The sequence below is a fragment of the Brassica rapa genome, chromosome A07 (assembly GCF_000309985.2).
Source record: "Brassica rapa cultivar Chiifu-401-42 chromosome A07, CAAS_Brap_v3.01, whole genome shotgun sequence".
In the NCBI taxonomy this organism is placed as follows: domain Eukaryota; kingdom Viridiplantae; phylum Streptophyta; class Magnoliopsida; order Brassicales; family Brassicaceae; genus Brassica; species Brassica rapa.
In genome coordinates, this window is record NC_024801.2 from 11,537,152 (window position 1) to 11,554,211 (window position 17,060).

At 29.1% G+C, this 17,060-nt stretch overlaps 1 protein-coding gene across 2 annotated transcripts; it reads right to left on the reverse strand.

Annotated features, from left to right (window-relative positions):
* Positions 1 to 879: 879 nt before the first annotated feature.
* LOC103829030 (indole-3-acetic acid-amido synthetase GH3.17) lies at positions 880 to 16,739 on the reverse strand. Of its 2 annotated transcripts, XM_009104682.2 has the most exons (4): positions 7,194 to 16,739; positions 6,988 to 7,089; positions 5,759 to 6,597; positions 880 to 5,466 (listed from the first exon to the last, which is right to left on the reverse strand). In XM_009104682.2, the coding sequence occupies exons 1-4, from the start codon at positions 7,487 to 7,489 to the stop codon at positions 4,877 to 4,879; spliced, it is 1,827 nt and encodes a 608-aa protein (XP_009102930.2). In that variant the 5' UTR covers positions 7,490 to 16,739; the 3' UTR covers positions 880 to 4,876. The 2 variants fall into 2 exon arrangements, with proteins under 2 accessions (XP_009102930.2, XP_018508523.2); XM_018653007.2 differs by lacking the exon at positions 7,194 to 16,739 and having other exon boundaries at positions 6,999 to 7,063.
* Between the last annotated feature and the right edge of the window lie 321 nt (positions 16,740 to 17,060).

The window sequence follows — 17,060 nt, forward strand, 5'->3', positions numbered from 1 at the left end:
ATTCAGATTTTTCTTCGAGCTTATTCTTCATCGGCAACACTAGATTCATATACCGGTTATGTATGGTGAATACCGGTTTAATTCTTCATATGTAAAGCTAAGATGTTAGTTACACTGTAACATATTACATTTAATAAGCTCAATAACAAAATTCTTCTTTTTCCTTTCTTTTTAAGTCTCTAGATCTAATAACTGATGCAGTTTAAATAAATTTATTTATGTTTATAATTATTTTAAAGTTTCCTATAAACTCCTTTTAGATAATTTTAGGATTTTTTACACATTTTATGTTTTTCGTATAAAGTAACTTAGATGAATGACTAGTGATCGATGTGTTTTAGTGTTATTTTTGGTGTTGTAGTGGCTATCTCAATGAAAAATTTCTACATGCAAACGAGTGGAAAGCTCTGTTTGAGATGCATGTATGAAGTAGATAAAGAAAATCTCACTTTAGAAAATCAATATGTTCAAGATCAATTGTGGCTTGTCCCTCAATAACAACGAGGGGGATGAAATTGTGGAGATTGACTCAAGCCACATAATATTGCCAAATTCTATACAATCACCGTATAAGTAAAAAATTATTTGAAATTGTTGTAGAGGGACGGGGCTGGAATGATCCTCTTTAATATTCATGTAGACATGTTATCAGTCTATTATCTACCATCTTTGGAAACAAAGAAACAATGTGCTGCACAATCAAATTGTGTTGCACAATCAAATTGTCGTGTCATGGCTTTTGATCTACCGGCTTAGAAACATGGATATGCGCAATACAATCACGACTAGAAGAGGGAGGAAACTTTTCCTCACCCTCATGCCCAAGTGGAAGCACTGATCTGGTATTGGTTCATCTTCTCCTCTTATTACTACCTTGTCTTTTTTTTTGTTAAGGTGTAACATGCTTTAGATCTATGTTTGTTTGTAAATCTAACCTTTTATTTTTATGATATTTACTTTTTAACAAAAAAATAAGGGTAAGCATTCCACCCCATTTTGGTAAGAAGAAAATAGATTTACAAACAAATTTTATCTCTTTGGAATCCATTTGGAATGTCTGGGAGGCAATATTTATTGTGGCAAGTCATTCTTACGTTGTACAATCTACCACTAGAGTTGTGCATGGAACGTGAATATTTATTCATGAGCATATTAATTTTTGGTCTCAAACATTCCAAGCGGTCGCTGGATCTATTACTTTAACCATTGATACAAGAGTTGAAAGACTTGTGGTTAGTTGGGGTGAAAATGTATGATTGTGCAACGAAAACCAACTTTACGATTCAAGCAATGCTTCTATGGACCATAAGTGACTTCCCTGCTTACAAGATGCTATCAGGATAGACTACACTCGGAAAGTTATATTGTCCATATAATGACTCTGAATATTTAATTTATGAAATTTTATTTCTATTCTTCTTTCAACATTTTATAAGTTATTTAGAGTTTAATTATTTTGGAATTATGTCCGAAAAATAAAAATCAAAATTACGTTGTAGACTCGATGTTAGTTTCTCGTAAGTTTTCGTTGAGTTTACATCTTCGTTGACATTAAATGGATGTAATAGATTGAGGAGTGTATGACAGAAAAAGACGTAAACTCGTCATAGAGTTTTACAGCTCATAAACAACAATTTAGCTTCGACATTTTACGTCTCTTTTACAGCGAAACTTTACGAGTATTTTACGACGAAATTTTTTTTTATTGGTTAAGGAGTATTTTACGACGAAACGTGTTACCTCCATTTTACGACAAAACTGATTTGTCGTAAATTTTATGACGAAATTACGATGGATGTTTTACGACGATTTGTATATCACCATTAAATCGTGTTAATTTGTCAGACGATATACGTAGTTGTATAGCTGGTGTTTTATTGTAGTGACATCATCGTCTAGAATTTGGTACGATTTGTGAAAATTAGTGTTGAATTGAGACTATAATTACTCCTTTTGTGACATGGCATGACTCTTATTTATTTGATCTCCTCTTACTCATTCGCATAGATATATTCACAATAATGTAATGTAAACAAACCGATTGTTTGCATTTCAAGCTCATATTTTGGCAAATCATGTCAATTTGTTTTTTCTGTTTAATTATGCTATTTCAAATTATGAGAAACATCACATAGACGATATTACAGCCGACAATTCTACTTGTCTTATGAGAATTCACGCATGAATGCATCACCCTGAGTAGCTCTATGAGACCATTCTTGATGGTGCTCATTGCGTCATGCTAAAGATCTCTTGTAAACATTTTTCTCTAATTTTCTGCATAATTTATCTTTTCCGAGAATTGAAACCCAGACTTTTTTCTATAGAAATTACGTTATCTGGAGTTCGAACTCCACACCTAGGTATAAAACCTTTAAACTTTGACTAATAGGTCACGGTGCTTCCACGACAAATACTGTCAGTTAAATTGTAAGTTTTAGTTATAAAATTAAAATGTATGTTTTCAGCATTTTTCTCAATTGAAGTAAAATATAAACCCGACAAAAAAAAAGATAAAGTCTTATTCGAATTTAACTTCTTCGGCTATTATTGTATTTGGCTGCAACAGTTAATCAATCAGTCATTAGATTTAGGTAATGAATGGTGACAATACCATCGCGGAATTCAAAGCGGTTTTCACAAAAACGCTTTTAGTGCACCAATCACCCATTTTTGTCAGATGTACTGCGGTTTTCGAAAAGGAAAAAGCAAAAACGCATACAGTAAAATTTACTCAGCAAATCAACAAACCGCACTTCAAAATTGGAAAGCAGTTAATACCCAGCGGTTTTGAGAATAACGCACTGGATAACAATTTATTATTATTATTTTTAAAGATTAATTTATTTTCAATAAATGTACTGTAAGAATAGCTACTAAAATATAATGTAATCAATAAAGCAACGAGATTGCTACAAACTTCAAAGTTACCTTCATGCGTTTTAACAGAAAAAAAAAAATTTCAAATGTAAAAATACCATAAGCTAGATTCAAGAATCAGCAGATTAATAAAAAAATATTGTTATTTTATGTTTTTATGACTTAATTTAAATGTGCCTAAATAAAAAATAATATATTTTTATTTCATTACAAATTATAAATAATTACTTTTAAAATACATATTTATAAACATATAAATTTGTAGTTAATAAACTTACATCATTAACACTACTTAATATTAATTTATTTACACAGTATAATATTTTTTACCAATCAAATTTTTTTATTTAAAATATAGTTATTATGTTAATATAATAGTTCTATTATTTAAATATGTTCCATATTTTACATTATTGTTATTTTATTAATTAAATAGCTACTCAAATACCGCAAATATATATGTCACCAATCAAATAATATTTTGCACCGCTTTTTACTTAAAACCGCAGTTATACTGTACCGCACTCTAATTCCGCATGAACCGCAGTTGCACCGTCCCGCACTTTAATTCCGCACCGCTTTTAATATCAAATCCGCTGTCACCATTCGGAGCCTTAGATATATTAACTATTAGTAGTCCTACCAAATAGTCATATAGTTTGTATATTTAATTATTTCATTTGAAAATATTATAGTTTATGATTGTGAATTGTTGGGATAAAGAATTTGTGTTTCGTATTGGACATATGATAATGATTTTATGAGACCATACATCTTTTATTGTTGTTAGAATATTCTTCTGCAGTTTACATTACAATACCAGTGCGGCACATGCTTGACTAGCAACGTTTAACCTACTTTGTGCTTAAAAACATATCCAAATATTGTTAATGGTCAACATGGAAGAAATTTGCTCAGAAATTCTTAAAAGTTCAGTTACAAAAAAAAATTCTTAAGAGTTTCCAAATCACATAGAACCATTATTCTGCATAATTCAACTGATATTGGAAGAACTGTTTATAACAAAACTTTCTTGTGTGTTTTTTTTTTCAACTTAAAACGAATTATCGGTAAAACAAAGGTGATTTACATAACTTATTTTTTTTCTTTTTTTAACACAAAAATATACATAATTTATTTTCTAGGTTTAGGAAAAGAAGGTGAAACCGTTGACGAGAGAGTTGAGATTATGAAAAAGAATATGATGTAAGAAAGAAATGTGGATCTCAATGATGTAGTTGTGTGTTGGCTGGCAAATTAAACCATCACCATCTTCATGTGCATCCCTACGTCACTGTTCACCTCTCTATCCAATTATTTCAGTTTCCTCATTTTGATTACATCTATTTCTATACTTATATAAAAACTATTTTTAAAGAGAATTACGAAAGTTTATCTTGTAAAATATTATCTATTTAGTAGATTTTCTTACGTTCAGTTTCTATTTAATTTAGAATTCATATGAAAAATATTTTCACTTTCTTCTAGATTGTTGGCTTTTTATATAATCATAATTTAGATAAACTCTCTTTTATTCACCATCAAAAAATTTAAATGCACCCACTACACCAATCATATTGTTTTGTATTGTCGATGTTGCCGACTTGTAATATAACAAATACATATATGGAAGATTGATGGGAAAATAATAATATATAAGTCTTCTTTTTCCCCCATAGATGAGACTTTATGTAAAGGGTTTGGTACGATTTAGTACTGTCAAGTATTATATTCTTACAAATCAATAATATCAGATTTTTTTCATATTTTCAAAAAACTTCATCAAATGAAAACGAAAGGGAGACAGAATAAAATAATAACAAGACACACAACAAGTATACATTCACAAAATGAGAGGACTTTGCTGAAAGTTTGTTACAAAAGAGACAAAAGAGCACAAACATTTAATATATAAAAAAACACCAATTAGCAACTTAAATAAATGAGGATCTTACTTAAAATCAAGACTGATATATTAAAAATAAAGAAAAAGAAACTAAGAATCTAAACCAAGTGGTTCCCACTGAGGAACTCTCTGACTGAAGAACCTCCCAATAACTCTGGAATCAAGAATCTCAAGAGCTCCTCCAGATTTAACACATCTTGGAGTCTTGTACTGATTCACCGAAGATCCTTGCGAGACACAAAAATCCATCAGCAAATCAAAAGTCCCCAAACTCACAACTCTTATCTCCAATGGCCCAATAGATTTATCTTTGTTCCTGCATCTCCTGTACACGTAATCCAAACGATCCTCAACCTCAGAACAACATTTCTCCATTGTCTTGTCGTCTAGCTTTGGTGGGTCGTTGTTGTAACGTGGCTTTAGCTCCCAGAAGAGCACGTAATGCCCCGGGATCGATGACGTGTCCGCATAGCTGGTGTACTCCGTGAGCAAGAGGCTTGAAGGTTGTTGGAGATGGTTAAGTTTAGCTTGTGTCACCGCGTTTAATAGATCTTCCTCGCTTGTTTTGTCGGTATCTATGCTTAATACAACGTTTCTTCGTTCCACGAAACGAAATTGAGGCGCTTTGTTGTAGAAACCGGTCACTTTTAGAATATCACCCACTCTGTATCTGTATAAACCTAACAAGAAAAAACATTCTGATAAGTTACTTGTGTTACAAGTTTCTAGTTTTGTTAGGAATCCTATATAATGAGACGTGGGATTAGGACCGAATCTAAGATTTAAAGGACCATAAATTAATCTTTTTAGACTAAACTTGTAATACAAAAGAAACTCGAGAATTTTAGGATCATGCGACTTATATTATATAAAACTCTTTAAATTTTAAGGGTTAATGCGGCTAATGTTTCATCCGGTTGTGTTTAGAGCATAGATAATATACTGAGATTATATTCATAGAGAGACACTAACCTGTGAACGTAGTAATGACAATTTCGTAGTATCGACCAACTTCCACATTAACAAGGTCGACAATAAGATCTTCCTTGATAGAATCATCATCTTCGGCGTTAGACTGCGAAGCAAAGTGAATCTCTTCATGAGATTTGTCATCAACAGGCAAGAACTCGAAGTATGCCATGTTAGGAAGAAGCGTATACGAAACATCCGAAGGATCACAAAGCGGATTAAGGTTGATACCAAAGTAACACTCAGAGGAAGCATACATGGTTGAAACCAAGGGTAAACCACCGCTATAAAACTCTAGTGTTGGAATGTATTGAGCCATCGAACCCGTCACAATCACCTCAACATACTTAGCCTTAGGCCATAGCCTCCTTAAAATCCCTTCCCATGACTTCTCAGCACACTCGGACTCAATTTCATCAGCCAGTTCTTGATTTGGTCCATCAAGAATCGATAAAACCGAGTCTCTGCAGGCTGAGTCAGTGATCCAGCTGGTGATAGTACCGGTTCTAATGTCTGCGCAAAGCTCCTTGTAATGATCTTCCAGAAACTTGACCGCTCGAAGAAAGGCAGAGGCAAAGACAGCTCCAACTCTTAAGACATGAGATCGTTGGACTAAACCACAGAGAAGCTGACAGTACATGCTCTGTTTGCTGTCTTGACAGAGAATTGTCTGGTCAGGGCTTGTGTAGACGTTGTACTTATTGAATGGTCTGTTCCTGAAATGCTGACTTTTGTAGTAACTAGTCAACACAGGACGTGCCATTAGACCTGAAGGAGTCTTGATCTCAGGTTTTATGAAAAGAAGATACATCCCTTTTCCTTCATCTAGCCCATTCACATATCTGCAATTATACATGTAACACAATTTATTAACAAAAAGCTTCTCTTCACTGTTTCATTAGTTTGACTAAAGAAGACCAAACTTATTAATAACAAAAGACAAAATTTATCTATTAAAAATCAGATTATTTGCTATGATGTTTATACCCGAAGAGAGAGCCAAATAACCAGATAAAATAATATATTGTTTATAAACAAAAGGCAAAAATAGGATAAATTTTTAATTTTCTGAATGATGTGTTTTTGAACTATAATCAATAAAACATAGATTAGTGTAAAAGAAAATCAAACAGAAAAAACTGATGCTTAAACTATAAAAATGTAAATCAACATATAATTACTTAGTTTTTTATTTTGACGTTTAAAATATAAAATAATATTAACTCATTTACTTGTTCATTACAGGCACAAGCATGCTGTAGAAAAATGTTTTCCTGTCCAATTCTTTAGCTGTAGAAGGCATCAACTTCGGCTTGCCTGCAGAAGTCCCCGAGCTGCATCCAATAATATATAGTCAAATATATATTAAATGTGACCAAAATAATCTTCTTTTGTAACCTATGGTTTAAACTATATGTTCCATATTAATTATATTTACCTAGTGAGGAGCTCTGTGATGGGTTGAACGGAGACGATATCAGAGGATTCTCCATCGGCGATTCGTTGAATGAAAGGCTTTATATCGTCGTAATTTACCACAGGGACTTTGTTCTTGAAACTTTGTTGATTCTTGTCGGATTCTCCATCAAGAAATGCTCGGAGATATTGAGTTCCAGAATTTTGAGAGAGAATTTCGTGGAGAACTTGTTCTTGAATGGCTTCTGCATTTGAGGTTAGATCCTCGAGAAGCTTGAGACCAGCCTCTGTATCATTTGGGTCGTAACTGGGTATCATTTTTTTATGTCTGAAAGCAGACACAAACAAAGCCTACGTTGCAATGATGAGTTCAGAGAAGAAAAGAGAGACTTTATTTATTTTTTGCTGAGAGATATCGCTTCTTCTCTATTCTTGAAGGTTGGTTTAGTGGTATGAGGAGAAGGGAGAGAACATGGTTATATAATAAATTGGGAAATGATGAAATAATTATAAAAAAAAATATTTGGGAGGTCCTACAACACACATGGCCTTGTCTAGTTAGAATGAAGCTATTGTTGGTCAACATTACCTGTGCAGGCTTTCCTCTTATTTTATGTGTTATTTTGTTTATTATCATCTTTGTTTATATGTTGGTTAATCCTCCAATCAAGCGTTTTCTTTATGATCCGTTGAATAATTATCATTCCAATCATATTCACAAGATTTGCATATGTCTGCCAAAAGATATACTCACTTGGTCTTCACTTAACTCATCTAGTAATGATATTATTGGCTCTTAGATTGTATCTAGGAGCTTGCATCCCTTTATAAACTCACATGCATATTTAAAGAGCAAACACAAATTTAAAGAAAATGAGATATAAATAGAAGTATGATAACTTTTTTTTTTTTGAAGAATAGAAGTATGATAACTTCAGTTAACAGATTATTCATATTGGCTATGTAATTCTCTTTAACTCTTCCATTTACATGTTGTTTTTAACATGTATTATATGTCATTAATTGCTAAGGATTACACGAACTCTTTTGGAATTTCACATACATCTATGTTCGTATAAATGTGTACATATAGTCATATATTAATTAATCAATTAACCTTTTATGTGCGATAATTGGACTCCATATAGCAATAAAAAGAATCTCAAGTTTGACTTATGGTAATCAAGATTAAGAGAGAGAAGGACTGTTAAATCTCTTGGATGATAAAGTCATCATCTAGGTGATGCAGATCCAAATGCATAAGAGAGGTTGTTACGTTGATAGACATATAATATAAATTGATCAATTGACTAATTAACCACTATGAAAATTACAGCATAAAATAACATGCATCAACTTAATTCAATTGGAAAATCTATAAATAACGTGGAAATTTTGGATTAGGTTAATGTATATATGTCTTATGGTGACGAGTAAACAGATGTGAACAGAGGGAAGAGGCGTGAGAGATGATGGAGAAGATGATATTTTTTCTCGTGAACAAAATTTCATTCAAATACGCTATGTCATACATTTTAGGCATGTTCCGTCAATTCCTTTGCTTTAGGCTTTTTTTATGTTGCTTTCTTTGTATTAAATCTACAATATATAGCATATAGGCTTAATATACCCTCTAGGTCCTCTACCACTTTAATTTTGAAAATAACTTTTAAGAATTGATGATATCTGCAGGCAATGAGTTTTTATATTATGTATCAACCACATTAACGGCAAAAATGATTTTTTGTGCTACTATAGATCAATTATGTATTAACGTATCATTTCATTTGATGTTTTCGAAACATATCTTACCCATAAATAATTTGAATTGTTCTCCGAAAAGCATACATTGTGGATCTTGAATCCGCGGAATGTTACAATATATGTCTTACACATTTATTCGCCTAAATGGAAAGTTAAGTAATATATATTTATTATTTCTTGATTTTGAACTGGAAACCATAAACTTAACCCTAATCTCCTTGGTTGGTTGTGTTTACTACAAAAATAAAAAATCAATACAGTTTATATTATAAATTTCACTTCAAATATTATGATCTATAAAGCTGTGTATATAATGTTTTGTTAAAACTATTCCACTCGCAGACATGAAAGAGCGACACTAGTTAAAGTTGGCATATTTCATTCCACAAATATATAGACCGGTCCACGAAGCTTTGGAGAGATGCAGGGAATGCGAGATCAGCTTAAAAAGACATGCACTCTTTTGAATATTTTCGAACTTTAATATTTTGTTTTCGTGAAGTGAGAAAACTCTTTTTGATATTGCTGGCAAAAAAATCTCTTTATATTTTTGCTGACCACCCCCCGCCCCCCTAGTTTTTTTTATTGTCTTTTAAAATAAAATGTTCCTCAAACGTAACACCCTCCTTTTTCTTTTATTATGCTAATTTAGGAGGACAAATTATCTGAAATGCTGATTTGATAAGGATCACTGCTTTGGAAGTACTAATATTCTTCTTAGTTAGTATGAAAGTGGTAGTTTAGGAAATTAACATTTTAAATGATATTTCTTCGTGGAACAGTAACTACTTTATATACTTTTATCCATATATCCGGATTGGTCATTTCAGTAGTTTTTTAACAGGAAAAGTATTTTTATTTTATCGTTCCAACTTCCAATTCTTTATTAGGATATATTATATATACGTCAACCGATTCTAAGCATTTTTATTGGAAAGAACAGTCACAGTAGAAGTTAAAGGATCAAACGTTGGCTATATCGAAAGTCATCTATACACACGCACAAAAGTATATTATCAGTTTTCTCAAGTCAACAATGAGCTAAAAAGCTTAAGTTAGCTGAAGTTCTGGTTCTAAATAGTAGGTTTGGTATGTGCGTACAGTTAAGACAAATAGAAAAAACTTACAATTGAAATTTTACTTTTAAATTCACCAAATGGTTGACATGATTTTACTGAAAACCTAGAGTATGTAGAAAATGTTGTAGTTGCTATTTTTTTAGTTTTCGGATAACAAGGTCCTGGATGTTGCAGATTAAATTTCTTCAACTTTATTGTATACAGCAGGTTATCTATCAAATGTAAATCAATACTATTAAAAGGGAAAGAGTTTTAATAAATCTACTTAAAAAGGTTGTTTGGACCTTTTCATTAGACTTAGCTATTTTTTTGGTATTACCTTATATTTCTCTAACTATACATTATTTATTCTAACTATGATTTTATCTTTTGTGTTATCGTCAAAAGTTAATGAAAATTCATAATTTCATAGATCACAATAATTGCCTATATCCAAGCATATCTAATGGCCCACAATAAATGTAAGTCTTATATTGACATTCTCAAATATACGACACCCACCATAGCTTTTACTCAAGTATGAAATACATGAAATATAAACATATGAAAAAGGAACGAGTTATTATTAATTTTTGATAACCATTCAATTACCGGTTTATATTCCAAAATTAGATTCATATTACTAAATCAGGATGGAGTCTGATAAACTATATACAATATCATTCATATTTTTTTTAAGTATTGATCAAGTTAAAAAAAAATTATTGATCAAGTTTATATTACCAATTCTTGCATCAATTCAATATATAACAACCAATATACACCTCACGTCTTCAGTTTTAAATTTCTTAATGTTAGTAAAATTAATTTTACATTTCATAAAATTTCCTTAAATATTTATAATATTCACTGATTTTAACCATTGGCCGACGTGAGGAAATACAGTTTATATTATACCTAGAAAACAGAAAATGTAAGCCTTATATCATAATATTCTTTTGTTATTACAAGAATTTAAAATTATGGGAGAATTTGCTTAATATACAAAACACTAATGGAAATGAAGAATATATCAGTGATTTTGACATAATTCATTTGCTAACATTTAGGCAAAGAAATGTCCGGTTTTGTCCTTTCAACGTACAGGTTACCGGTTACTGGTAGAGATGACGTGGACCGAAGTCAACGTTACCAATTTATTTACCATATGCAGAAAAAGACAACACACTGTCAAACAGAATGGAAAACAAATATACAATATAGTAAGTAACTTCAAATAGAACATAATCCTATAGATAATACAAATATAATATAGATGTAACACAACATATGTAAATAATGAACCACCGAATCCTCCTATACTCAAACCCCTACTTAGTAAATCTAAACCCTGGGTAGGATCTTATAAACCCAAATACAATCTATAAACTATCATATATAAAGAAAATAATATAGAGAAACGTAAAGAATAGAATACTATATCTAATAGTATAGTAACCTTACATAAATAACCGCAATAATAATATATACTATACTATAATTCTGCCGAATATAGTATGGTTTGCAACTTCATTTTCTTCCCCTCATCCTTTTTTCAGACATAATGTAGCGGTATACACTATGTAAGTATAAGTATATACTATGACACTGATATGGAATAGAATCAACCATACTATACGACACTGAAGCCACAAACTTGCGGTTCCAGGGCTTTACAGATACCGATTGCGGCATGCAATCTCAATTTTGATTCATCTACTCTTAGACTGGGACATGCAGTATCAATCATTGAATATATCAGAAACAAAAAGACTAACCTCTGCAATTTTATGACTACTACTGTCTGTTGAAGAAATCGTCACCGAACTCACTGACAAAAGCCCATAAATCCCACGACACACATGGCGGACGGTGTGAGTAGATCTTAAACAATGACTCTTATGACTCTCCGTAGATCCTTCACCGCAACTAGTCGCCGGAAACGCTTCTAACTCTGAGTGAAACTAATTAATTTTATCGTCCAAAAATAACAATTAACGTGTGAGTGAAGATGAAGAGGCCACGATGTCAAAGAGGAGAAGATGAATTTTTTTTCTTTCTTTTACTTTTAGCCGGTTGCGAGTGGGGTATAAAGGTATTATTATAGAAAATATACGGTGTATCGTTGTGTTTTAGGGTAAAGAGCTACTGACTTAATTATAATTTTTTTTTGTGCTATAGAATCCAATTTCCCTAAAATTATTTACTATAAAAAAAATAAAAACAAAACACCCGCTTGAACGTATTGATATAATTATAATCTTAATTTTACCCAAAAATATAAAACTATTGCCAAAACCTAAAGCCAAAACATAAAAAATATATGTAATACCGAAATATATCTTAAATACACAAATATATCTAATATACATAAAACAATTTGGGTACTATGTGTATGCAACGAGTCTTGGGTAGGATCCATACTCAAACAGAGACCTATAGATCCAAAAATTACCTAATTGGTACTTTACCCTGGACCCAAATTCGAACTAAACCTGTTTGTTTTTTTTGTCTCGATAAACTGTCTATGCCTAAGAGAAAATTAAAAAAAGTTGTACATACAAATTCTCAAATAAACTAATTTATAAATTATATAATATTTTTAAAAATTACCTTCTTCGATATAATATAACTTTATAATATAATAATATTTAACAGTTCCAAAATACTAATTCATCTCAATAATATTAAATTTTAACAAGAAATATAGTTTTTTCTGTTCAATTTTCTTCATTTTCTCTAATGATATAGTAAAATTTTTTATCGAAAATTAAAGAATCACAAATCAAATAGTTATTCAAATTTTTGTACTATTAAAAAGTATAACAAAAGTTTGAATCAATTTTTTTTTATAAAAAAAAATATCATTAGATTCTTATAAGATTGTATCGGATCAACCAATATCAAATTGCAAGTTAATAATGAGACTTTGGATTTCTACCGGGTTTTATCAGGTTTTTATATATCGTATTTTTAACAAAATCCAGATTGTATTATATTCGGATCAACGAATTTACAGGTTCAACCGCAGATCTAGGTCGGGTACAAAAATATTTCAAAAACTATTAAAAACCTACAAATCTATACATATATATTATCCCAAAATTTGCCAAGTAAATCTTCTATCTGACCAACAACAAATACAACTTTTATAAAATGTACATAAAATATAAAAATATTGTTGTAACATAAGAATATACATACAATATCTCAGTTGTAAAAACAAATAAAAATAAATAAATGCAATATATCAAATAAATTAAATGATATGTAATTTTAGACAATAAATCATTTCTTTTTTGATATAATACGATTTTGTAACTTATTAATTTACATTAGAACTAAAAAATTAATTCATATTTTGAACATTGTTATTAACCGAAAAAACCTGCGCTTTCGAAGCGCGGGTCAAAATCTAGTTAATCGATTATTTTTCAAGAACAATGTTATAGTTTCCCTTTTTAAAAATATAGAATTTACCAAATTTTTTTGACGTAACCAACAAAATTAAAATATATATACTTGCATTTGAAAACATATGAATTTGAAACTGTAATTGAAATTCTTAAAAATAAAGAAAAATATTTGTTTTAAGAATATACGTCTGTTGTCGACAGCTTGTATAAGTATATATGTACATGTATATTTAGATATTGGAAATGAGAGAAAATAATTGTGTATAAACATGGCAAAAAAAAAACAAAAACAATCAAACAGTGTAATGGGACAAAAAATTAGCTCAAAGTTACGAGCATCGCAATTATTGCTCTTAGGGTAGACTACTTCAAACCAATACGCACAACACAAATACTTCTCATGGGCTGGGATAACGTATCTAAATTGAAATCAAATCGTGCATGACGACGTGAATTAATTACTCCAGATACACGACAAAACCTTATGAGAAAAAAAGTAAAATAAAGTCCTGACAAAAAAAAGTAAAATAAAGTTCCACATTTTTAATGGCAATAAGATAACAGAAAAAATACAATAAAAATAAATTCAATTAAATTTAAACTATTTTTTCAGAACAGTAATTGAAATTCTAAATTAAAAAAAATATTTTGTGTTTTCAATACATGTTTTACAAATTTAAAATGATTAATTGTACATTTCAAAAGATATAATTGTATTTATTAATTTTTTCTTTGTTAAAAGTGTGGGAAATAGATAATCACAAAAACAAATTATACATTTATAGCTAAAATTTAATATATATGAAAACTCTAATACATGTATCATTTTAAAACAAAAAAGTATTGTTTTTGAGTTACATACACAAATCAGATGTCCGGAATTTTATCTATCTGTGGTTCGATTTGTCCGGACCATCACTTTTATTACTGATTTGTTATGTCACTATGATGGATATTCAGTTTCAAGTATATATATATATATTCGATAAGACTAACAATAAAATAAAAATTCAAATAAGTCAAAAAGTTTAAAAATTATATTTCAGTATAAAAAATCTGTTAGTTAAATAAAATTTAGCATCTAAATAATTAATTTTGTGAATAAAATATATTTAAATTTTCTAACGTTAAAACTATTATACAATGTTATATATAATTACTTATATACATATATACATATAATGGATCGTGATATTTTTTTATATTTTAGTATTTGTGATTTGCTTATTTTTAATTGATATTGGATGTTAATATTTTCTTTAATTTGTGAGAATAAATATAACTGAATTTTCGGATTAAATCAAAATAGATTGAATAAAATTTATGAATACATTATAACCTCTTTAAATTAATACTCTATAAATTAATATACACTAAAAATCTCTATAAAATAATATAATTTTATAGTCTCAAATTGCATTTTTGGTTTAATTAGTATATCGATAAATTAATATCTCTATAATTTAATATAAAAAAATTATAGTTTTGGTATAATCCCAACATTATTAATTTATAGAAGTTTCACTGTATTTCATCTATTTTTATTACCCTAAGTTCAAAAATAGTCGTCAGTCTACTTAGAGTTCAACAAAAATCTATTCTTTTGAAAATACTCGGGATTTAAGTCAAATAAATAAGACACGCCAACTCTGAAATAAAAGAAGAATGGTTTAATATGAGAGTGACGAACCATAACTGAAGTATATCACCAACGTCTTTTGCAAGCTTAGAACACTCACATCAGCTGTATATTAATCTTAGAGCACTACAATATGTTTTTGTAACCACAAGTCATCGTTAAATGATTTTTCAAATTCTTAAAAAAATAAGTTAGTCTATATTATTATAAATTATTTTTTTATTAAACTAACTCTCAAATTGATTAGTAGTGTACAAATGAATATTCTCAATTTTTTACTTAAATAAATGCTACAAAATTATTTAATATGATTAGCATATATATGACAATTAATTATTATGAATAATACATATTTGGTAACAATTTTTGTATCTTCTTTTTATTGTTTAATTTTTTATTATTAAAGAAATAAAAAATCACATTAATCATATATAATAATAAAAAATACATATTTTCTTATATGTTATATTTTGATTTTTTTTAAACGACTATAAATTACTAAAAATGGTAAAAATCCAACATTGAAAATTTCGTGATTAATGGTTTAACTTTTTTTTGTTCAAGCAATATACAACTAAATCGTATGAACGTGAAGTCTCATTAATATATATTCATATTATATATTAATATCATTTAAATTAAATTATATACTATATAAAAATATGTTAATTTCAAAATTTGCATTGAAAAAATTATTGAGATCGAAATATTTTAATTTTAAAATTTGTATTGATAAATCTCAGGCTAAAAGAACGGTTTAAATTTTTGTTACAGCAAATATACAAATGTTAATCAAATCATATGAGTAGGAAGTGTCAAAAATAAATATTTATATTAAAATAAATTATATATCTATGTCAATATCACTAAAGTTTAATTATATACGATATAAAATACATAAAATAATTATTTTGATTTACTTACCAAAAAACATGATTGTAAATAAATAAAAGTATTAGTTTTGATTTATGTCTTTACTCTAATGTGTATACTTTTATATATACAAATTATTTTTTAATTGGTGGTTTCTAATATGTTTTTTGATCTTGACAATCCTAAAAATACATTTTTTCATCAGTTTGTGTGCAAGTTGTAAATAGAAAGAGAAAAGATAATCAAAGAGGATAATTGGATAGCAAAGAATATATATTAGAAATTTTGAAAAGTAAATGAGATTTTCCAAATCGTTAAACTATACTTTGTTTCCCTTCGAGAAACAAAAATATATTTAGAAATTTACAAAAAGGTATGTTGCACTATTGTCTTTCAAAAGTATCTTCCAACTTTCCTTCAACATTAATCAACAAAGTATCTTCTTTTCTTAATATTTACACCCAAAAAAAACATTAAATAACAAATAAACTGGTAATGCCCTAAAAGGGGGATTTAATAAAACGGACTAATAATTGTTAAATGTTACTATATTATATAATGCTTTTTTTTGGCTCCTAGTGGTCACACGAAAATTTTATAAACCATATCCTTTAGTCCATATCACGATTCACGAAGGGTATCTATACTATACTAAAAGGGGCATATAAACCATGGAGAGGGTGTCCACATAGGATAGAAAAATCAACCAATCAGAGAATCCGAAATTGCCATGTCATCTCATTTATTTTTCGTAAAAAATAAAAAAAAACAATGCGAATGTGAGAATCGAACCCGGGTTAGTATGATATATATATAGGACAGTTACCAATAAGCCATTGAAACTTTCTTGGACACATATACAAGAACCACTAAGTATATAATCACAAACTCTTATGTACATTTACAATAATATGAATTCAACTTTCAAGACTCCGATACTTTGTTTTTTAAAAAAATATAAGTAAGTGACTAAGCTAATATATTCTTAGAAAGTGTGAGAACGTTGACAAATATGAAAAAGCATAGATTTTTGTTTTCGTGACAAAGTTAAGAATTTTGTAAAAGTAAGTTTAACATATAAATTTTTGTGACTAATATGAAAAAACATAGATTTTTGTAAAATTTTGACAAAACAACTC